Source organism: Polyodon spathula, chromosome 21 (genome assembly GCF_017654505.1).
Source record: "Polyodon spathula isolate WHYD16114869_AA chromosome 21, ASM1765450v1, whole genome shotgun sequence".
Taxonomy (NCBI): domain Eukaryota; kingdom Metazoa; phylum Chordata; class Actinopteri; order Acipenseriformes; family Polyodontidae; genus Polyodon; species Polyodon spathula.
Window position 1 is genome coordinate 2737546 of NC_054554.1, and position 23294 is coordinate 2760839.

Here is a 23294-nt window from a genome sequence, read left to right on the forward strand (position 1 = left end):
CCTTCATAACACTGCAGAGTCAACACAACACACACTGCTCCACCTTCAACACAACACACACTGCTCACAACACAACACACACTGCTCCACCTTCATAACACTGCAGAGATAACACAACACACACTGCTCCACCTTCATAACACTGCAGAGATAACACAACACACACTGCTCCACCTTCATAACACTGCAGAGATAACACAACACACACTGCTCCACCTTCATAACACTGCAGAGATAACACAACACACACTGCTCCACCTTCACTAACACAACACACACTGCTCCACCTTCATAACACTGCAGAGATAACACAACACACACTGCTCCACCTTCATAACACTGCAGAGACAACACAACACACACTGCTCCACCTTCATAACACTGCAGAGATAACACAACACACACTGCTCCACCTTCATAACACTGCAGAGATAACACAACACACACTGCTCCACCTTCATAACACTGCAGAGATAACACAACACACACTGCTCCACCTTCATAACACTGCAGAGATAACACAACACACACTGCTCCACCTTCATAACACTGCAGAGATAACACAACACACACTGCTCCACCTTCATAACACTGCAGAGACAACACAACACACACTGCTCCACCTTCATAACACTGCAGAGATAACACAACACACACTGCTCCACCTTCATAACACTGCAGAGCCAACACAACACACACTGCTCCACCTTCATAACACTGCAGAGATAACACAACACACACAGCTCCACCTTCATAACACTGCAACACAACACACACTGCTCCACCTTCATAACACTGCAGAGATAACACAACACACACTGCTCCACCTTCATAACACTGCAGAGATAACACAACACACACTGCTCCACCTTCATAACACTGCAGAGATAACACAACACACACTGCTCCACCTTCATAACACTGCAGAGATAACACAACACACACTGCTCCACCTTCATAACACTGCAGAGATAACACAACACACACTGCTCCACCTTCATAACACTGCAGAGACAACACAACACACACTGCTCCACCTTCATAACACTGCAGAGATAACACAACACAACTGCTCCACCTTCATAACACTGCAGAGATAACACAACACACACTGCTCCACCTTCATAACACTGCAGAGATAACACAACACACTGCTCCACCTTCATAACACTGCTCCACCTTCATAACACTGCAGAGATAACACAACACACACTGCTCCACCTTCATAACACTGCAGAGATAACACAACACACACTGCTCCACCTTCATAACACTGCAGAGATAACACAACACACACTGCTCCACCTTCATAACACTGCAGAGATAACACAACACACACTGCTCCACCTTCATAACACTGCAGAGTGAACACAACACACACTGCTCCACCTTCATAACACTGCAGAGATAACACAACACACACTGCTCCACCTTCATAACACTGCAGAGCCACAGAACATTAAGGATGAAATGGGATCCTTGACCACACTGCTGTCTGGCGGTTACGTGGTATAACAGGGAGTATTGTACTTGCTGATTGACCGCTATATTCTTCCAGCGTTTCAGGAAAACATTTATTAAATCCATTAGTTTTTTAAACCTTCCCTTTCCAGTAATATGGTGCAGCTTAATCTCCTCATGGGGAAAGAGTGAACATGTGAGAAGTGTTGCATTAGCTAAAGCTGCAGGGCGAGGGTAATGACTGGAATCTAATGAACTTGAACCAAAACAGTGTGCCAGAACAAATTCAGCACAGCCACAGAGCCCAGGAGTGGTGCACGAGGGAGGCGTGGGTGCACGATGCCATTATCCCTTAGCTTTTACATGAGCACTGCATGTCTATTCAGCATGTAGGAGTTAATGCATTGGTCTTGATCCCCAGTATTGCCGTTCTTGGAATCCAAGCACAAAGCCCTGGCGTTCTGGAGCCAGTGCACAGAGGCTCCGAACATGTACACCACGACCGCTGAGAGGTTCCTGCAGAGCCTGCACTCAGTCTTCAGCGCCAGACTCCAGGACCAGCACTACAGCAGAGCAGACACAGGTAGGGGCCTGTCCTGCTCAGCACAGCTTCATAACGTCTGATGGGACAGAGGCATAAACAGAAGCCCTTAGGAATCCAATAGGACATCTATTCACTTGTATGAGGTCTCTGTTCCATCCCCAGAGGCCAGCTGGGTCAAGTGAAGAGAGACCTTCGAGTATTACTACCTGTAATGTTACAGCCTGCTTTATGCAAGAATCAGTTTGCACCCAAACTTTAAACTTGTAAAAACAGCAAGAAAAAAACTTGCAGGGAGATGCAGGTAAATTTGTAGTTTTTAATTCTAGTATTATCACAATAGTACCCTTATTTGAGATTACAGTAACAGCAAGAAAACATGAATGTAGGGGAGTGGTGAGAGTTTACCATATATAAAGTGTATAAATCATGGTGAAAACATTGTAAAGCCTGGAATGGAATGGTAAAGTGTGGTAAACTGTGGTAAATAAAACCATGGGGAAAGCATCGTAAAAATGCAAGATTCCCGCAAGGGGTGGATGTGCGTGTTGGGACTGTCGAGCGTGTTGTAGACCCTCCCCTGTAATGATGCCCATGCCTGCTCTCCGCCCCAGTGTTTGTGAAGCTAGCCGAGCGAGTGCTGGAGAAGAAGCTGCCTGAACGAGGCTGCAGCGGGAGGCAGGAGCTCATAACCCTCTTCCAGTACTGGAGCCACCTGGAGGACGAGGGCGTGTCCGCGCTGGACACCTACATCACTGAGCTGGCTGAGCAAGGTAAGGGACACACACACTGCAAACACTTCACTGTGAGGGACTTCAATAACCTGCAGTACTGTGCGAACACTATGTACCAGTACATCTAGTGCAGGGCTTCCTAACCCTGGTCCTGGGGACCCTTGTGTCTGCTGGTTTCCATTCCAACTGAGTGCTCAATCACTTATCTAAACCCTTCATTCCACTAATCATTTGCTTAATTAGACCTTTTTTAACTGCTCTCAGCTCTGAAAAAAATGCAGATTTAAAATGTTGCAGCTGACTTGAAATCTGCAACTGTTTAAGAACTGAAAACAAGTATCTATCTATCTATCTATCTATCTATCTATCTATCTATCTATCTATCTATCTATCTATCTATCTCTCAGTATTGCTGAATTAAGAGATGCTAGAGAAACTTTAATTACTTAAGAAGTATGGTAATGATAATGACATGACCAGGAAAGCAATCGGCGTCATACAGAGGATAATTAACAGGTAGCAAATACAGATGTAGGAACATGAATATGGTCTCGCTTTAAGGTGATCATACATTTGTAAAGGGTGTGTTTTTATCGGTTAGGGCTCGGATACAGACCCTGCTTCTCATTTTGCTGAGGTGTCCAATCACTCGGTACTGCTGATGAATGTATCCCATGGGAAAGATTTAAACATATGTGACCCAGATCTGTGAGAGGATCGTGTTGGGAAACGGCTGAACACAGATGAACAGCTGAATACAAATCTCTTTCAAATGGCTCTGCCACATAAAGCACATCCCATATAGTACAAGCGACGAGTGCAAGTGTTCTGAATCTCACAGACTGAGACACATTTTGCAAGTAAGCATCTAGGATGTATTATTCTTTATTGCGGACCTGTAACTAAAAAAGGCTGATAGCTTCAAAAGTTCAGCTGTTTATGTGGGCTAATACAGAATACGAAGCCACAAGAAATCCTCATCAAAATCGATTTCTGTCCTGTTACTAAAGAACCATAACAATAATCATCAACCAATCGATGTGTCCTGTACTAAACAGTAAGGAAAGACACTGGGGTTTCAGGAGTGTACTGTACAAGTTGCAAAGCCGATACACCATTAAAAATGTAATACAACAGCAGTGAGTGTATTATGATACAGACAGCTTTTTAACAGCAGTGCGGTGCTCTGTGCCTCTTTGCGGACCTCATGACGGCCTTGTTTCCCCTGGCAGTGTCCCTTATTCAGAGCCTGCAGTCTGGGGACCAGGACACTGTGCTCAAGACACTGAAGCGAGTCCCGCAGACCCAGCTGCAGAAGGAGGGTCTGCGAGTGCTCAGCCTCCTGCTGCTTGACAAGAGGATCAAAGTGAGCAATGCTGCCTCGGCACTGCTGCGGAGCCTGGCAGACAGCCCCAGATCCAGGGAGAGGGTAAGAAAAACAGCCAGGTTCTGGACAGTCTCCACCTTCCACAGTGCTGATGCAAGGTTTCTGAAACTTGCAGTCTCTGCCGCCCCCTGGTGGGGGGAAAGATTGAGCTGCAGATATTGTGGTCATGCTTTTGAGCCAGGAGCTGGTGGCCTGTAAGTTTTGGTTGGGTTTAACTGTCAGTCTGGCCTAAGTGATAAGCATGGAGCAAGAATCCATGTGCTAGTATCCTCCCTGGCTATTGTAGTTAACAGTCAATTCTGCATTATTACTGTAGAATAGGAACCGTGAAGTTGAGCCCGGTAGCCACTTCCACAACAGCTCTGAGAAGTGGCCTGCTCAGTAATGTTTAGTTCTGCCTTTGTGTGATCCAGGAATCAAGCGGACTCTCTTCTTCTCTCTCTCTCTCCAGGCTCTGGTGTCCTGCTTGGAACTACTTGAAGATGAGTGTGTGGAGACCCGAGTAGCAGGCTGCAAGGCTCTCTCATGTCTTAAGGTTGGCACAGCTACTGCTTCAGACCCCTGTGTTTTGTATTTTTTGTACCCCCATCTCACCCCATCAAGAATGTATTGTTACTGCCTGGAATTTTATAGGTTATTTAGAATGAGGTTTCAAAATTCTTAGAACGCAGCCCTGTTCCTGCTACCCATTGTGGTAACACAGCACAGGGGTTCCATTGAATTACGAGAATTAAATGGAATTAAACCTTAATAGTTAGTCATATATTTTTTTCAGGCCAAAGAGAGCATTGACCAACTTGTGTACCTGTGCCAGACGGACAAGGATGATGTGAGAGAGGCAGCAAAACAGGCCCTGCTGTCCTTCGGTGGGTAAAACCCGGACTGTCGTTGTCTAGCATTGCTGTGCAAGTGTGATACGCTGATGTCATTGTAAAAGACAACGTCTTTGTTCATTGTATCAGAAAAGACAGGAACAGCAACATATAGCTAAAACAGTAAGAGCTGGATATATATTTAGCAGTTTCATATTTATGAACTTGAAAGTGCTGAGCTCCAAGTCAGCTCACTGAAAAAAAGTAGGTTGCATAAGTATGAAAGAGGTGCAAGACTTATTTGCAGTAAACAGTAATAACTAAAATAATAATAATCATTGATTCAAGTCTTTATGCTAGCAAGTAATTCAGAATTAGAGCTATTCGTGCAATGAAAAAGTTGAGGGGCGTGTTTTATGTGAACGGTATGTACGGAATAGTATAGGCCAAGGCATGACAAGGAAGAATTATTCCCAGAATCCAATACAGTTGGGTCACCACAGTTGGATTAGCAGTTTTCTATATACATGAAAGAATGTAGCATATGTATATAAGACTTTTAATAATAGCCTGTGTTGCAGGTGTAGTAACCCTGCCTCCCTGTGCTGTGTGTGTGTGTGTGTTTTGTGTGTTCTCTGTGTGTGTGTGTGTGTGTGTGTGTGTGTGTTTTCTCCTCTCTGCGTGTGTCTGCTCCAGGTGAGGAGGGGAAGCTCGCTCATCGCCATACAGAAGACTCTCAGGACGGCTTGCCCAGGCTCTTTGCCCCTGGCAGCATGGCCAGCACAGCGTTCTAGCGGAGCGAGCTGCACAGAGGAACCCCTCCTTCCATTTGAAAGAACAAAGCGGAGCAGATTGGACGGGACTCTCTGCCTGACTGAGGGAGTGTCGGAGCAGGGGCAGCAGCAGCACGAGTCGGACACAGAGAGAGAGAGAAAGCAAGCCAGTATTACTGCCTTATATTGCAGTTCAGCTTCATCTTCCAAAGCAAGGGGACAGTTTTTTTTTTTTTTTTTTTTTTTTTTGCGCTTGACTGATTGGAACATCACAGGCCTGTGCTTTATGACACACAAGGATAATTAGCCAATGAGGGCTGCAGGGAGGGTTTGGGGGGGCTAAATGTTACATGACTTTTCTGGTGGAAATGCACTTTGAATGCACATCTACTTATGACCAGGAGGATGGAGCATCGCAGCTGGTGTGTGAGTGTGTGCGTGTGTGTGTGTGTGTGTGCGTGTGCGTGCGTGTGGGCAAACAGCCACAATGACGACACTTTGAAACACTTAAAGACTGGGCTGAAATACTTAAAACATTGAACTTGTCTTTTATTTATAAAGGGGGGTAGGCAGTACCAGCAGTATCTAATTTGTGCAATTCAATAAAAATGTATAGTGATCCCCTTATTCTGCTATCCTAATTTGAAAATGTTATGAGACTACAAAGTGTGGGTGGGTGGGGGTGCACATAGGGAATCAAAATAATCTGGAGTACAGAACTTTTCATGCTGTTACTAGAACATCTGTAAAACAAAACTGTACCAAGAGCCCGTTAGCAGTGTGATAATGCACATTAATAATGGAGCTGCATACCATAGTAGTTTTATCAATGTGGCTGAATCTGTGGCCGGAGGTGTGTGTGGGGAGGGGGTGATGGAGAGACTGAGCTGCCTGCTTGCGATGTTCAAGCCATCCATAACTTCAAACATTCATCAAATCCTGCGGTAAAACCCAAGTCTACAAACATTTCACGCCTTTTAGACAAAGCTGTTGGTGTAGAAAACAATGACGGCAAGTGCTGGTGAAAAGGCAGTGATCCGGGGGGGGGTCGATCCCTTTGACTGGCTCCTGGGAACCATGCGCCCAGTCTCTGCCTGAAGGATGACAGCAGAACAACCAACAGAGGAACAGAAAAGGGTGCAGCTCACTGGTTCAACCCTCTCCGTGATTCCTAATAAAAGAATGCATCGCTTCCCAGTTTGAGAATGCATCGCTTCCCAGTTTGAGAATGAATCGTTTCCCGTTTGAGAATGAATCGCTTCCCGTTTGGAGGGAGTGCCCTTCGTTACAGGATATTAACCAGGTTGGGAATGGGACCTGACAGCATTATATTTTTGAACCAGTGTTGCAGATGCCGTTGGAATGCTCTGTGTATTCCACGTGTCTGTTCCACTGTTGGACTTTAGTTAAGTAATGGAAGCCACTTCTATCCAAGTGCCTCATATTACAATGTAGAATCTTTTATTGTAAAGATAAAATAAAAGAAGAAAAAATGATTATACATTTTATTTAAAATAAGAAGGACTTAAGCTGTAGAGGCTTCAGAAGAAGAAAAAAAAACTGCATTGAAATTTCCCGAGAAATTTTTTATTTTCCAGTTATTTACAGATTGTGCGGGATTAAAGAAACATGTAATAATTTCACTTGTGATTTTTTTTTTATTTTTTGTTCTTGTTTTCTTTTTCTATAAGATATATATTGTATGTAAAAGATCTTGCCCAAACCGGAATATAAACTAAATAATAAAAACAGAAAATTTGACCATTTAAATCCTGGGTTTGTGATTTTATTCTGCTGTGATAGGAAACTACTGTAATAGTTTGACATCATGAGCTGCAACTTTCCAAAGTGTTCTTCCATTCCCACATCTGAGAGTACATCAAGAAATCCATTCACTGGGGATCAATCCAGTGATCAATTAAAATTACTCGTACCCATACGCACTAGATTACAGGGGTGCCAAATCATAGTCCTGGAGGGCTACTCCACTCCAGGTTTAATAGGTAACATGAGATAATGAACTTCAGGGTCTGAATGGAGGTTTGATTGGTTCAACAGGGTTGGAACAAAGACCTTTACACACCCCGGCACAAGAACAAAGAAGAAGGGAGGGCTTGATTAAAACCCCCTGCTGTTTAGATCATTAAACTAGTGTCTCTTGTCAGAATGCTTTACGTGTGTGTCCGTGGCAGAACGATGGTGCCTGCGCTGCCTATAGAAATAGCACCGGAACTGCATTCCTGCTCCACTGCACCACTGGCTCCTAGCCACCCCTCCCCGTGCAAATCGAGACTTTTATTATGACATCACTGTACTGTAAACCCCAGGCCTACCAAGCCACAGTTGCTCAGATTGAACATCAAACTTAAAACATATTTTTGGTGACACACACACACAGTGGTAGTTGTGAGTATTACATCACTTTACATTTTCAAGCCATCTGTTACATGAAAAGATGCCACAATTTGTAATACACTCAGGTGTATTTATTAGACAACGGTGTTGTTGTATATAGTCATTTTATTTTTATACAGTGCAGTCCAATGCATTTGCATTAATTTGCAAGCTCAAGTAATCAGAAAGCCTGTGTCTGTGGGATAGCCTGTGTCTGTGTTTTCCTGACAACAACCGTTACAGGACAGCTCCGATGACGCAGGGACGCTCGGATTCAAAAGTGGCGCCTCTCTCGGCCAATCCCCACAATGCACTCCCCCCCCTCCCCCCTCCCTCCCCCGGGCGAATCTTTCCGCGCAGGCGCAGTCACCGGCTCCGGGCCGCCATTTTGTGCAGAGCCTACTCTGCTATAGCGGGAGAGGATTAAAAGCTCCGGAGGAGCCCAGCGCTGCGTATCGCCATCCCAGACACGAACCCGTGCTTTAACTTACATCTAAGGAGAAATTACGCAGAAAAAAGCAGGTAGAAATGCGTTACTTTTTCGAAAAATGTTTTTTTTTTTGCAGGAGCTTTCTCCGGCCTCTAGGTGTCACGATGGGGCTCCGGTCCTGGCGGCTGGCGGGGGGTGTTTGTCTCCCTCTATCGTTATTGAAAATTTAGGAAAAAACATTTATAAGCCAGAAGTTCGGGATAATGTTCAAGTATTTAGCCTTTTGCAGCCCTAATTAGGTAATATTTTGCTACGGATGGATTTTTTTTAAAGGCTTCGCTCTTTTGTAGATACGTTTAGGCCAGGCGTCCATTTTCTTTTTCTTTGTTTCCTCTTTAGACAGAAACCCGCGACTGGCAGGAATAATTGATTCCAGAATATAGACATATTAACACATTAAAACATCTCTATGTAAATATTTCAAATCGAATGGTGGTATTTGTATACCCTAGTCTGTACAATGTAAGTGTGTTCCCCCCAAAAACAATGTTACATTCGCTTCTGTGGTTTCGATAAACGGTATGTATGCTGCCTTTTGCTTTGGTCGATGACAACCTATTTTTAACTTCTTTTGCAACCTTTTTCGTAAATATATTTACAGCAGTGAGTAAATACACACGTACTGGACTGTACGGTATGGTACAATGCAATCTAAAATCGCAAAGGTCAGCTAGAGACGCCTTTACTTTACCACGTCTGGTTAATGTTTACTGGCAATGCAAACCAGATCGTGTATCATTTATTAACCAGAAGTGTGCTTTTTAGTATTGGTTGTAAATTGATATTATTTAAGCTTATCGATCTACTAAAGTACAGTAGAAGATGGGGGTATTTACCTTTTTAAACTATTAAACCCCGCCACCTCCCAACAGTGTTTCGAACTAGTTATTGGGTCTTGCTGCATGGTACGCCTATTTTCAAACGAGCCACCTTTCCACCTAACGTCGAAATCGGATAAACACTTGAGAGCTCCCTCTACAATCTGGCTGGTTCAAAAACGTAATTTAGGACGGAGGTTGCAATGCAACATTTTCGTCAGACATGAAACTGAAAGAGTATGGTTCAACTTTATGGAGTTTTTGTGTTTGAAATCGTTCACGTAATTAATGTATTTATGTATTTTTTGGTAGCGCTGCTATGGCTATTACCTCCAAAATAATAATTTATTATTGTGTGTGTAGTCCATCAAAACACGAGAATGTGTTTTTAAATTACAATTAAATGAGCTATGTATTTATTTATGTAATACCTTGTTTATTTAAGTAAATGTAATACCATACTTAACAGCATTTTATACATTTATTTTAAATTATGCTTTGTGCACAAATTAAATGATTTGTAGATTACAAAATATCGGGGTTCCATATTAAGTAAGAACAACGTAGATCAAATATAGGAAATTATTTAAAATGCATGCAATGAACTGTTTTAGTTGCCAGAACACTTTAAATCACTTTAAATTGATTGCAGCCTTTGCAAAATAACACAATGCACTTGTTTGGATAAAACTTGTAATTGAATAAGGTAATGTTTTTAAATATGCATTGTTAGACTACCAGTATCATTAGAAACATATGGCAAGGTAATGAACTACTATGGTTGATTACACATATCCATCTAGCGAATATACAGAGTCCGCACCGAGCAAACAAAAGTGCAGTAATTGAATGATTGTACTGCCAAAAATGTTATTTTTTTATTGTGTTCAATGTAAACACAAGGCCCCTGTCGATTAGTCTTGTAATGCAGCTACTTTCAGGGTAGTAAGTGCATAGTGCAACATCAAGATTTCTTTTTAAAATCCATTTTGACTACATCTGTTATAAGAAACTATGCATGCAGGTTTGTGTTTTGTTTATTTGTTAAGCATCTTATTCTCAACAGGTGGCAGTGTAGCTAGTTGTCAGCAAGTGTTCAGACAGGTTCCAGCTGAGGTCACCCGTGAAGTCAGATTTCTAGAAAGATGAAATTTCCATTGCTGATGCAGGTAATCTTGGAATATGTTGAACAAGCAAGTACAGAGTAGAAAGCAATTGACTATTTATTATTTTATTTACAAGTCCTGTAACCCTGCTGGGTGACTGTCTGAAAGCAACACTTTGGAAACAAAAGGCCAAGTGCAATATTTGGCCAATGAGGAAAAGCAACACCAAAATAGTGTACCAAGAACAATGTGAATGTTTTAGTGGGTCCAAACTAATGCAGTCTTAGGAATGCACAACAGCATCTTCAAGTAGGGTTATACTGTTATTGCTTTAATAAATGAATCCTAGACCAAGAAAATATGTTTTTCATACTTATTATTATTGCATAGTTTTTTAAAGCTTATTTTTTTCAGTAAGAACATGTTGGGTCCTCCAAATACACTTTCTTCTTTCTCTTATTTTCTAGCAAAACAAGTTTTTAGAAGATAGCCTGTTGGGGTGGGACTCGGGAGGTGATATTTTTTACGACGACAGTGAAGCGTCTGAGATAGTTTTGTATTTATTTTAAAACTTGAAAGCAAACTAATTAACAGCTTATTTCTGTATGCTTAACACAAATCTATTTGGGGTCTAGACAGTTGTAATCTAATTTATAATAGTAATACACATGACTCATAAATAGACTCCTTTGTATTTTTTTTTTCTGTAGGTTATAACCATGGAGACAGAGGAGAATGAAGCAGTCGTGGATGAAGGAGAGACCTTCTCCAAAGGGAAAGAGCGCAAGACGTACCAAAGGAGGCGCGACGGGGGTCCGGAGGAGGAGACTGACGTCCTGGTGCAGGGCCAACCTGACGGATCAGAAGAGCAGGTTGCTGGAGAGATGGTCCAGGACGTCAATGTCAATAGCAATGTGGATATGGTGTTGATGGAGCAGCTGGACCCCACCCTACTCCAGATGAAGACAGAAGTCCTGGAAACTGATGTACACCAGGAGGGAGGAGAGACCACAGTGGACGAAACCCAGATAATTACGTTGCAGGTGGTCAATATGGAGGAGCAGCCCATCAACCTTGGGGAGCTGCAGTTGGTGCAGGTGCCTGTTCCAGTGTCCGTACCGGTGAGTTCTGCCACTGTGGAGGAGTTCCAGGGCACCTACGAGAACATGCCCAAAGAAGGGGATCCAGTGATCTGCCACACACTGCCATTGCCCGAGGGCTTCCAGGTGGTCAAGGTGGGTGCCAACGGGGAGGTGGAGACAGTGGAGCAAGAAGAGCTGCACCACCAACAGCAGCAGATTGAACAACAGCAGCAGCAGCAGCAGCAGCAGTCCCAGCAGAACGAAGACAGCTCATGGCAGAAGGATCCCGACTACCAGCCACCCTCCAAGAAGTCCAAGAAAACCAAAAAGAGCAAGCTGCGTTACAACACCGAAGAGGGCAAGGACATGGACGTGTCTGTTTATGACTTTGAAGAGGAGCAGCAGGAGGGCCTGCTTTCAGAAGTCAACGCTGAGAAAGTCGTGGGGAACATGAAGCAGCCCAAGCCGACCAAGATTAAAAAGAAAGGTGAGGCAGTCATGGCATGGGGAGGATTTTACATTCAACTAGGCAGTATACTGTCCTATATGATATGTGAATAGACTACCAGCTACTCTAGTAATTCAAAATGCTTAAATTTATTAGTTTATTTTATGTATTTCTGTTAATTTCAGGTGTGAAGAAAACATTCCAGTGCGAGTTGTGTAGCTACACCTGTCCCCGTCGTTCGAATCTGGACCGGCACATGAAGAGCCACACTGATGAAAGGCCTCACAAATGTCACCTGTGTGGCAGAGCTTTCAGAACAGTGACGCTGCTAAGAAACCACCTTAACACCCACACAGGTATGCTTTCTCATGGAGCCTTAAATTCAGGGTCTGCCATTCACTAACTTTTGCCCCCCAGTGTAGTTACACGGCAGTAATATGCTCTTCGTAAAAATGCAACTTTAAAATCTCCACAAGATGTCAATAGATGTATGCTTTTCGCAGGTTGCTTCAAATGTGTTTTTTTTTTTTTTTGCTTTCCTTTAGGAACCAGACCACACAAATGTCAAGACTGTGACATGGCCTTTGTGACCAGTGGAGAGCTGGTCAGACATCGCCGCTACAAACATACCCATGAGAAACCGTTCAAGTGCTCTATGTGTGACTATGCCAGTGTAGAGGTGAGGGAATGCCTATCCTGAAGCTATAAACGGTGTCGGTAATCGCGTAAAGCTTATTTTTCATACCGGTTTAGCAGTCCATTTCCTGTATTGTACTAGCTTTTGCTACACGCAGAATCTCTGCGGCTTCCTCCCCCACAGAACGTTGGCACCTTATTATTTAATGTAACAGTAACCATTTGATTAGAATTAAAATGAATAATGTGCCTGATCTTTTAAAGAACTGCGTGCCCTCATCAGCTGGCTTGACTTTCCCAGGTCAGCAAGTTAAAACGCCACATCCGCTCCCATACTGGAGAGCGCCCATTCCAGTGCAGCTTGTGCAGCTATGCCAGCAGGGACACCTACAAACTGAAGAGACACATGAGGACCCATTCAGGTAAGCACTCCATAACCAAGCAGGTGTGAAGAACTGCAGTTAGGCTTGGAGAGAATAGAAGGGACGGTCTTTTGGTGGTTTTAGAAACATGTTAGAATGCAACATTCAGGCATTTTCTTGTATGAGAAATTCTGAGTTTATTAGCTTGCCCTTTTTTTATTTATTTATTTTTTTTCCCCACCACACAGGAGAGAAGCCTTACGAATGTTACATCTGTCATGCTCGCTTCACTCAGAGCGGCACTATGAAGATGCACATTCTGCAGAAACACACAGAGAATGTGGCCAAATTTCATTGTCCTCACTGTGACACTGTAATAGCCAGAAAGAGTGACCTGGGTGAGCCATTCATTGCTGTAATGTGCAATACTGTACTATCACGTTTGTGTGTGTGATGCTTCGCAGAGGAACAATGTCAGCTGGTATGTCTTGTATGTTCCCAGATATTTATGCGTGCGATTGAAATTCAGCCTGTGTTTTTCTTTTTGTAGGTGTTCATTTGAGAAAGCAGCACTCGTACATTGAGCAGGGGAAGAAGTGCCGTTACTGTGAAGCTGTGTTCCATGAGCGCTATGCTCTAATTCAACACCAGAAGTCTCACAAGAATGAGAAGCGCTTCAAGTGTGAGCTGTGTGACTATGCTTGTAGACAGGTGAGGAGAGAGAGAGAAACACACTGGGAGATGTGCTTAAGCATCACCACTCAAACAGCAATTTGTGTTTTGCCTGGTGTGATGGATACATTTTATACTGGCAGCTTAACCCTTTGCAGTCCATTTATTCAGCGCTTGTCAGGCCAGTTTAGTTTCACGCTCGCAGTTTATTTTACCTGCGCTGTTTTATATCATTTTTTTGAGTAAAACAAGTTTAAAAGGCACTGAAATCCTAAAGGACACTCAGTACTGTATCTCAAGCCAAGCCCCACCCCTTGTTCGCTGTATTTTTCACATACCTCTATAGATGTGCATACTGAAATCCTCTCCTGATCACTCGTTTTATCACCAAACTCCTCAGTAATGTGATCAAAGTCATTATTTTATTACTATAAAATAAGCTCTGCAAATGTCTGATATTCTTTGAGAGCTGGATGCAGAAGCAGCTATCATTTGTTTGTGTCCGTGTTATATCTGGTGCATGGGGCTATCGGATACGCCCCCCTTTTTCTTTTTCTTGGCTCCTGTTAGTCTCACTCGGTCATTGAAAGGTTTTCTCTGCTTTTTTCAGAGAAAAACTGACTAGGGACCTGTGCTTTACATCTTTTTGTCGGACAGGGTCCGACATCGGACTGGAAAGGGAAAATTGTAATGTCGGACCTAGTCCGACATAGGACCTCAAAGGGTTAATACACAATCAGGTTGAACGACTGAATTTGGTAATGCCCAAGTTGCTTCTGCTTATTGCTGTATTTTGTAATATTGGTCCCCTGTTTTCCAGTATAGGTAACTAATGGAGAGCAAATGTGTGAGACAGTGTTCTAGGATAATGTGTGACTGACTATTTATTTGATGTCTTCTAAACAGTACTGAATGGTTTGTTGAATGGTTGCAGAAGATTAAAACTAATGCATTGCTTTTGGGCGATCCGGCAGTGAATGTGTTGCTAAATCTCAGTTTGTGTTATTGCGATTCTTAATCTAACCCTCGGAATACAGCTCCCAATTTAAAATTGACAAATATTCCTGCTTTTGTCGCTTGTTAGGAACGCCACATGGTGATGCACAAACGAACCCATACAGGAGAGAAGCCGTATGCCTGCAGCAGTTGCGACAAAACCTTCAGGCAGAAACAGCTTTTGGACATGCACTTCAGGCGTTACCATGATCCCAGCTTTGTGCCCACCTCCTTTGTCTGCACCAAATGTGGTAAAACATTTACACGCAGGGTACGTTTTTAGAAAGAAAAAGTGTTAACAATTGAATTGTTGTTTTTAATGTGAACTTCTATTTCTTACTAAAGCAATGTTTTCCCTTTCCAGAACACCATGGCTCGGCATGCAGAGAACTGCTGTGGACCAGACTCCATGGAAAGTGAGAACGGAGCCACACCTAAAAAGACCAGGGTTGGAAGGAAGAAGAAAATGCGCTGCAAGAAAGATGATGATGATGACGATGATGATAGCGGTAAGAGTCAAATAATACCCAGTGTGGTGGTGTGTGTGTTTCCGCTCCCTGCTCGTAGTGGACAAGGTTGACCTCCAGTTTCAAAGGCTCAGATGCCATCTCTGTCTGTAGACACAGTGCTTAAAGAATCCTTCCTTTCAGAGGAGCATGCAGATCCTGAACTGGAAGACATTGAGGAGGAGGATGAGGACGACCTCGCTGAAGCAGAAGCAGAGGCGGAGGCTGAAGCTCAGGCTGATCTTGTGGAGGTCGAGGAGGAACCACTTGCCCCTCTGCCCACCCCAGCTAAGAGAAAACGAGGCCGACCCCCTGGCAAGGCTAACGCACCAAAACCTGCTCCACGTAAGTGTGCTTCACTGCATTCCTGAGGTTCAAACACCTGCCTCCAATACCCTGCGCGTGCCAACGAAAGGCAGTGTTTTCAAATTGGGATTATAGTTTGGCTTTGTTTTCATTGGACTAACTAACACATGCTGTGGCAGATTACTTACTGATTTTTTTTTTATTATTATTTATTTATTTTAATTGTTTTTTAATAAATATATTCAAACTTTAATGTTTAACTTTGATCACTGGAGCAATGTGTTGTGCATTGAAGTAGTAAATTTAATTAATTTCTTTCCCTCTCTTAGCTGCAGCCATCATACAGGTTGAAGATGAGTCTACTGGTACCATTGAGAACATCATAGTGGAGGTGAAGAAGGAACCAGAGGTGCCCCTGGAGGAAATGGAGAGTGAGGCGGTCCAGCTGCCTGTAGTGGAGGCGGCTCCCAACGGGGATCTGACCCCGGAGATGATTCTCAGTATGATGGACCGGTGATGGGAGAGAAGCAACATGCTTGTGTTCTGTGTGGTTCTCTGTTCCCCTTTCCACTTTTTTCATAATTTTTGTTTTTGTTCAAAAGCAACTTGTTTTTGGTGTTATGCTTCTGTACTTGCTTTTCTTTAGACCACTTGAGCGCCGTGAAGATTGCTAAGCAGTGCGCTGGGTTGCTTTTTTATTTTTTTTATTTTGAGTGATAGTGTGGGAGGAGGGCGGTGAAGGGAAGATATTAAGACCACAGTTTTTCTGTGAAGCTGGGGGAAGTGGTTGGATTTTTTCACAGTGCTCATCCTGAAACTGCAAGATGCTTTGTACAGTCCTGGTTATATCACTGCTGTAGGGGGAAGGTTGTATTCTTTGTGTTGTCCTTCGTCTCATTATTACAATGTGGGTATACTCTGCATCGTTGTGAATTTGACCCAGTTGAGGTTATGGATCTCCTAACAGTTCAATAAGTGATTCAGGTTTAAGATGTCTTAATCTTGGCATCACAATATTAAAGCCTCTAAGATTATGTTGTACAAAGCATCTCCGCTTAAGGTCTTGTAAATAATTTTTCTTTTGTTTTCTACATTTTAACCTTTTTCTAGCGATTTTAAGACATTGTAAATGCTGGGAGGACAGCATCTTAACAGTAGCTTTGGACTTCTGCTAATCTATAGTGTGTAAAATGTGCAAAATTACTATAAAATCATGCAGGTTTTTTTTATTTGACTTTTGCTTGCAGATTAAAGGATTTGGGATGTTTCAGAGCACACCAACAGACAATATTAATTGGGGTGGGGAAAGAGCTTTTTTAAATGTACATTTTAAAAGATTATGTTTAGGTCATCACAATTTTTTTTTTTTTTTTTTTGTAGCTCTAAACTTGTTCTGTATCATTTATATATGAACCGAGAAGCAAGATTTAAAACCCTGATCCTCAGAAATTGAGTTTGTAATTAACTAGGGGTTGGATATGTGCGTTTATGTGGGGTTTAAAGAAAAGGGGCAATGTATAACATTGAGGAGTGAGAGGGTGCTTGTATATGGAAGTTTGTCCCTTGTTAAAATACGTAAGCTTTTACATGACAATTTTGCTGATTCAGAACGGAATTTCTTCTGTTCTATGTATTGCATTTAAATTGCTTTGTTTAGCTCTTCAAGTTCTAGGTTGATGCATTTTTGTACTTTTGCTGTACTGTGTGAACTTCTACAGTGGATGAAAAAAACTGGGGGGGGGGCAAAGAAAGAGGGGCTGGAGAATGTATTGCTGTACAGCTAATAAAAAAAGAAATTGACCTAATCTGTGTGGTGTGTTGCAAATGTTTCTATAATCCAGGTAGCCTGCTTTGCACACATTGTCATTAGTTTTTACATGCACAGATTCATTTGAATAATTGAAGCTATCTGGCTTAGTGTACATGCCAATCAAAGTATTTCCCATATGATTTCAATGATAGCCATCATTCTGACAAAACAGCATAGCAAAATGTTTTTTTGGATGTAATAGAGATATTGGGAAGTTATATTTGTATGCTACTATATAGGTTCACTTGTTAGATAGAATTTATTGGGATGTGTTTACATGAACATACATTTGCTTAATACTTTGGGGTTTGAAACTGGTACTTAAATCGTGCATGTAATTAAAAGGCTTTTTTGGCCCAGAACCATTTTTGTGTAGTAATATTTCAAATCTGTGATGCTTTTAACAAAAAGATTACCTGTTGAATAGGCTCTGCAAGCATGCTACAGAAATATCATTTTTATGTTTATTGTGCTGCTTGTTTGTCTTCTGCGAAACTAGTTTATATACATTCTAGATGCAGAGTGGTTGGCAAGCGAGCATACCAGTTTGTTCCAGATTATGTATGAACAAGTTGTGTTGAGAATTTAAAGGTCATGCCAAGTCCACCCAAATTAATAAAATCTCACATGCAACTTGTCATATACTGCACAACCTCAAGCTGAAACTACTGTATTTATGGCATAGCTAATTGTAATGTGGAGATGTAAGTCGCCTTGGCTAAAGGTGTCTACAAAATAAACAACCAATGCAAAAATACTACTCAATGAAGTATGGCAACAATAATGGATGTGCTTTGTGCCTGTGACTAGACTTAAAGCAGCTGCCATCTGGGGGAAATTGCATAAATAAAATCCATCCACCCCTTATCCAAACCTGCCTCTTCTCCATTTTCATCAAAAAATAAAAGTCTGTTTCATTGAGCCGTCCTCAGAGCAGTTCAGATAAAATGGGTTTTATTGTATATAGCCTGTTCTGTATCAATCTGGCTGCAGTGGTGACCCTACAATTAAACCTGAATATAAAGTATGTGAACCAACACACACACACACATTAACACTCAATTTAATGATGGCTTATTTTTTTTGCATTTGCATTTTCACAAAGGTGAGCAGAAGCACGACACAAAAAATAGGAGCCAAGTGGGTTGGCGGCCTTCCTCTGTGCATCATGCACAGCAGTAATTAAATGCACTTCTAGCTTAAACCCTTCTAAAGTGCTAATTGGGTGAGTAAATGCGTGTTGCTTTTCACATGATCTCTTAACAGTTGGAGCATCCCATCAATATAGCAAACTGAAAAACAAGAGCTTATTTAAAATCTGAAGAATTGTCAGAAATAGTGTCTCTTAGCCTAGCAGGCAGGACCGTATGTTTTGGTCTGTGCTGCAAAAAAAAAAAAAAAAAAAAAAAAATATATATATATATATATATATATATATATATATATATATATATATTTGGTACTTTTTAAAATAAATACAGATATTGATGGTGTGGGGCTTTTTTACTTTAACTTATATGACTGGGAAAATAATGTTTATCCTTCTGCATGTTTTTTAATGTATTGTCTGTTGTCACAGTAACAGAATTGCATGCAGTAAATATTAATAAATATTTAATTTAATTGCTTAATTGCTTAATTATATTACATTGTAACCGGATTTAAATGATACCTCAACATAGTAATACATATATATATATATATATACACACACACACACACACACACACACATGTATAATGAAATGTACTGCCTAGTCTTCACAATGCTGTAATTTAAAAAATGATGAAAAACAGGAAGTGGTTTACCCCGAGATAACCACACCCCCAGGGGCCATTGAGGCGCGCACACCAGACCCTAGTCGAACAACTGTGAGCCAATCAGAACACGGGAGGAAGTTTCAGGATAATAACACCTGAGGAGCCAATCTGGAGACCAGGAACCCCCCCCCCCCCCCCCCCAGGGTAGAGATAGCCCAGTACTTAGGTAAGAAAACCAGTTACCTTTGTGTTCTCTGAAATACAAATTCTGGCATGCAATGAAAGTGTAATGAAAGTGCTAACTATTTTGACAGTCTCTCTCTAGTAAAGGTTATCTTGTCAAATAAGAACAAAAACCTAGAGCTATCTTTTTTTGCAGTTCTGTGAATGCATGGTACATAGGTGTGCTCCCTCTGCTGGTGGTTGAGTGTATGACTGGTTGACTGGGAATGTGTTTGACAGAATTAAGTGTTTGTCTCCCCTTGAGTCATGGGTTTGAGTTTCCAATTCCCTGCACATTATATATATATATATATATATATATATATATATATATATATATATATATATATATAGAGAGAGAGAGAGAGAGAGAGAGAGAGAGAGAGTTTATCAAGAGATCTGCTGATGAAAAATAGATGTGCTGGAAAAGATGCATGTTACATACCACTCAGCGTAATACAGTAGCATACAAAGGAGCCAGCATGAGGACCTGCTGCCTAGACCAGGGATAGGCCCTTCCAGTCAAGGTCTGTGTTCCAACAATGTTCTGAACGCTTTAAACAAACCAGTTAACCCCCACCCAGGTCCTCCCTTAGTTATTCATTGCATTGACCCTATCAAAGTGCAGGGGCCCCTGCACACCAAGCCTTGCACCAGACAGTTGTTAAAAGAAAGCAGCTGTAAAGACAGTATTCACAAAACTTTAAGGACTGTTTTTAAGGAGTTTTTTAAGGACTGTTTCTTAGCAGTGTTTATAAACATTCTCTTAGAGTGAGAGAATACCCTTCTAAATCCTCTTTAACAGTTGGAAAAAGGCTCCATGAACGCAAGCTTGGTTTAATGAATCAAAATAGGCTTTAAAAAAAGCAGTCCTTAAGAAAACAGTTCTTTAAACAGTTCTGTGAATAGGACCCTTTCAAGAGCTCTGCAGGGACGGTTCACAACAGCACAGGTAGGCCTTGTATGGTATTGGCGCCCTGTCTGATGACGTGTTCCGAAGGAAGACGCTTCCACTGTGAGATTGCTGTTTCTCAGTCGGAGTGTGGTTTTCTAGCAGGATGTGTAATCTTTGCCCTGTTGTATTGTCAAGCGGTGGTGGTGCTGGCTGCTGCTCTCTTGCAAACAGGTTGGTGCTGCGATGGCTGTGAACCCCAAGCCTGCAATCTCCTACGGGCTGCAAGGTAGGGCACCCTCGGTGCACAGGCTCTGTACGCTTGCGTTGCTTTTAAAAGCTTGTTTTATTGTGTGATTTAAAAAAAAAAACATCCCGTCCCTGCATTCAGTGCTGTCAGCGGGACACCCAGGGCAAGAGAAACGAGAGTGAACCAAAGGAGACTTCTCAACCAGCCTTGGATCAAAACTACCTTTATTCGGAGATGTACTTTTGCTTCTTAATTTAGATCAGCTACGTAATTTTAAAAAAAATCTAGTAGTTGTGGCATATGTATGTCGGTTCTAGATTTTCTGCTTCAGTCAGAATGCCCTTACACAGCTAGTTTCTTTGTAACGACAAGAGAGAAGACTTGCACTGCGAGTACACATCCAGTAAAAGATGTGTCATGATGAATGGTCCTTTGTGTCGACAGTTTTAATTAAAATTGCATCCGTTGCGCATTCAGACTTATTAATTCAAAGCTATTTTACCACAAATCTCACATGGGTTATGTGTTCTTCCACCTGGGTTACAGGCTGGCAGCAAACTTGCAAGACTATGCATGCTGAAACAATTCAAGGGAACAGACTACTTGTGATATAGACCCAGCTCCATTGCGGTAGTCTGGCAGGGGGGGGGGCATACTGCAGTTTAAATCTTGTTTCACAAACTACAAAGCCTGGTATCCATAGTTAGTGGTTCTGTTTTTTCTGATGGTTGTGAGTTTGCGGGATTCTTTAGCGCTAGAGCCACACTAACCATTTATTCAGATGAGTCTCTCCACAGACAAGGGCCACTGCAGCTGCTTGGATTGGCCTGGATCACTGCTCTCCTCCACAGAGTCTAAGAAAAGCACAAACCCAGGCAGCTGCTTCTTTTCATTTGAATGGTGAATTAGTCCAATCAACAGCAATGCCCCTCACCAGATTGGCAGCGCCTGAGTTCTGTGCGGAGCTCCATGCCAGTAATTCAATAATCAGTCTGTGCTGCCCTGCTGAGAATTCCGGTTCACCTTGCTCAAAGTGTGGCATCCGGAGCCACCTGGAATCTAGAAAAGTCATGCAACAAGAATGACAATCACACACACGTATCTGTTTGTTTGAAGTGAGGTTACAGTACCTCCAGGATGTTTGCCACCAGTCACTGTGGGCTTTGATTCTGCATTTTAATTGATTGGTTGATTGTTTGTTTTTCTTTGTTGTATCTATTTTGCATCTCATAGCAGCACTTGTATTTTCAGTCACCTCTGCCTACCTCCCAAACTCCAATACTGCATTAGTAGGTTGACCCAGCTTTCACCCACCGAGCAGGCAGTCCTCTTTCTGTGATCATGTCTAACTGTTTGCTTGTTTTGTTTTGAACAGACAGCATCTCTAAATTCCTAAAGCCAGAGAACATCCAGTTCATGGGAAGGATCCGGCTGAATCGCTCCAAATCAAAGACCGAGGAAAGAATCCTGGTGAGCCTAGCAGCTCTCTCTCTCTCTCTCTCTCTCTCTCTCTCTCTCTCTCTGCTGGTGAGTCACCAGCGTTTCACAGAGAGAGCCGGGGTGACTCACACACACACACAGACCCTAGGCTAAGATTTCCTCTAACCAGCTCAATTTATTTAAGAACAGCAATGTCTTTATCTTTTTCCTTCGCTTTGATTCTGCCTGTCGGCTCGAGCGTCGGAAACTGATCATCCTGTTGTTCAGATTGAGCTCTCCTCTAAAGCAAAGTGCTGATCCCCAGGTCAATGGTGCTGATTTGGCGAGTTTTCCATTCCGGTAGAAACGGCAAAAAGAAAAGCTGACAGCTCTGTGGAGAGAGCAGCAATCCACACCAATTGAAGTTACCTGTTTTAATCTTTCGTAAAGCAACCCAGTCTACACAATGGACCCTGACCTGGATGCCAGGAAGAAGAGCTAGATGTGAATAATAGAATGATTGCTTCTGCTGCTTTGCTGTCCACTGCACTGTATCATGGTAAAGAGGTTCAAATCTTCCAGGGCCCCATTGAAATGAGATCTAAGCTCTTGAATCAAAGCATTTTCTTTCCCATATTTATACAGACAGCATGACTTTAGTGAACAAAACAGAACATACAGTTTAAGATGAAATGCAAAAGCCAAGCAGGCTTAAACTTTTGAAATGGATAAAAGCGACTGCACTCACATGAGTCGGTATAACAGTAATGCTAGCGATGCAGCTGCACACTACACATGATATCCCAGTGTGTTGGGGTTTAGACCACTGCCAGGATAACAAAACCTGATTTTAAATAAATCTTCAGTTCACAGCTATTAACCGAACAGCCAGGTGGTTAACCACAGGGCTTGTCTTCTCACGATTGATTCAATGCAGCATCTGCTGGGGTCCGAGACAGAGAGACTGAGCCCCACCACTCCACTGCACAGCTTCACCTGTCATAGTGAGGGGCGTCCCAGTTACAGCATCCTACTACACAGCTTCACCTGTCATAGTGAGGGGCATCCCAGTTACAGCATCCTACTGCACAGCTCCACCTGTCATAGTGAGGGGTGTCATGTTTATTATTATGCTTTAGCAGCCCTTGCTGTTCTTTACAGTGTTAACCTATGCTTTACCATGCTTTCACTAGGAGATGGTTTGAGGGCTGTCTGGGCCCATGTGTTCTCTTCACTAGGCTCTGCCCCTGCTTTTATCTGTTTGCTCTCACTCCCGCTTTGCAAATCGCTGCTCCGTTGAAACAATGGAAAATGAAAGGGGGCGGCTCAACATACTGTTACTGGAAGCAAACTGCTGTTTTTACTCCCACAACTTTGAAAAAAAGTGAAAGGGCTGATAACAGCAAATCCATTTCTA

General features: G+C 42.4%; 3 protein-coding genes across 11 annotated transcripts in view; all 3 read left to right on the forward strand.

Moving 5' to 3' along the window:
• ripor1 (RHO family interacting cell polarization regulator 1) overlaps window positions 1–7468 on the forward strand; it is a 50262-nt gene extending 42794 nt beyond the window's left edge. For all 4 annotated transcript variants that reach the window (XM_041222173.1, XM_041222171.1, XM_041222172.1 and 1 more), the window contains exons 17-22: window positions 1883–2044; window positions 2617–2775; window positions 3969–4165; window positions 4575–4658; window positions 4899–4989; window positions 5632–7468. In XM_041222173.1, the coding sequence (XP_041078107.1) occupies window positions 1883–2044; window positions 2617–2775; window positions 3969–4165; window positions 4575–4658; window positions 4899–4989; window positions 5632–5729 (791 nt within the window). In that variant the 3' untranslated portion in view covers window positions 5730–7468. The remainder of the gene's footprint in view (window positions 1–1882; window positions 2045–2616; window positions 2776–3968; window positions 4166–4574; window positions 4659–4898; window positions 4990–5631) is intronic.
• A 999-nt stretch (window positions 7469–8467) lies between these two features.
• On the forward strand, window positions 8468–17329 carry ctcf (CCCTC-binding factor (zinc finger protein)). Of its 4 annotated transcripts, none has more exons than XM_041222176.1 (11): window positions 8468–8624; window positions 11227–12085; window positions 12232–12402; window positions 12592–12725; window positions 12984–13104; window positions 13293–13442; window positions 13595–13755; window positions 14801–14983; window positions 15077–15221; window positions 15363–15563; window positions 15854–17329. In XM_041222176.1, exons 2-11 carry the CDS (start codon window positions 11236–11238, stop codon window positions 16039–16041), a joined length of 2304 nt encoding a protein of 767 aa, XP_041078110.1. In that variant the 5' UTR covers window positions 8468–8624; window positions 11227–11235; the 3' UTR covers window positions 16042–17329. The 4 variants fall into 4 exon arrangements, with proteins under 4 accessions (XP_041078110.1, XP_041078111.1, XP_041078113.1 ...); XM_041222177.1 differs by lacking the exon at window positions 8468–8624 and adding an exon at window positions 8718–8831; XM_041222179.1 differs by lacking the exon at window positions 8468–8624 and adding an exon at window positions 8893–9111.
• Window positions 17330–20295: 2966 nt separating this feature from the next.
• The window catches only part of carmil2 (capping protein regulator and myosin 1 linker 2), a 36833-nt gene continuing 33834 nt past the window's right edge, over window positions 20296–23294 (forward strand). Inside the window, exons 1-2 of one of the 3 annotated variants that reach the window (XM_041221457.1) lie at window positions 20296–20497; window positions 21834–21928. In XM_041221457.1, coding sequence (XP_041077391.1) covers window positions 20455–20497; window positions 21834–21928 — 138 coding nt within the window. In that variant the 5' untranslated portion in view covers window positions 20296–20454. The remainder of the gene's footprint in view (window positions 20498–21833; window positions 21929–23294) is intronic. The other 2 variants (XM_041221458.1, XM_041221456.1) reach the window with 2 other exon arrangements.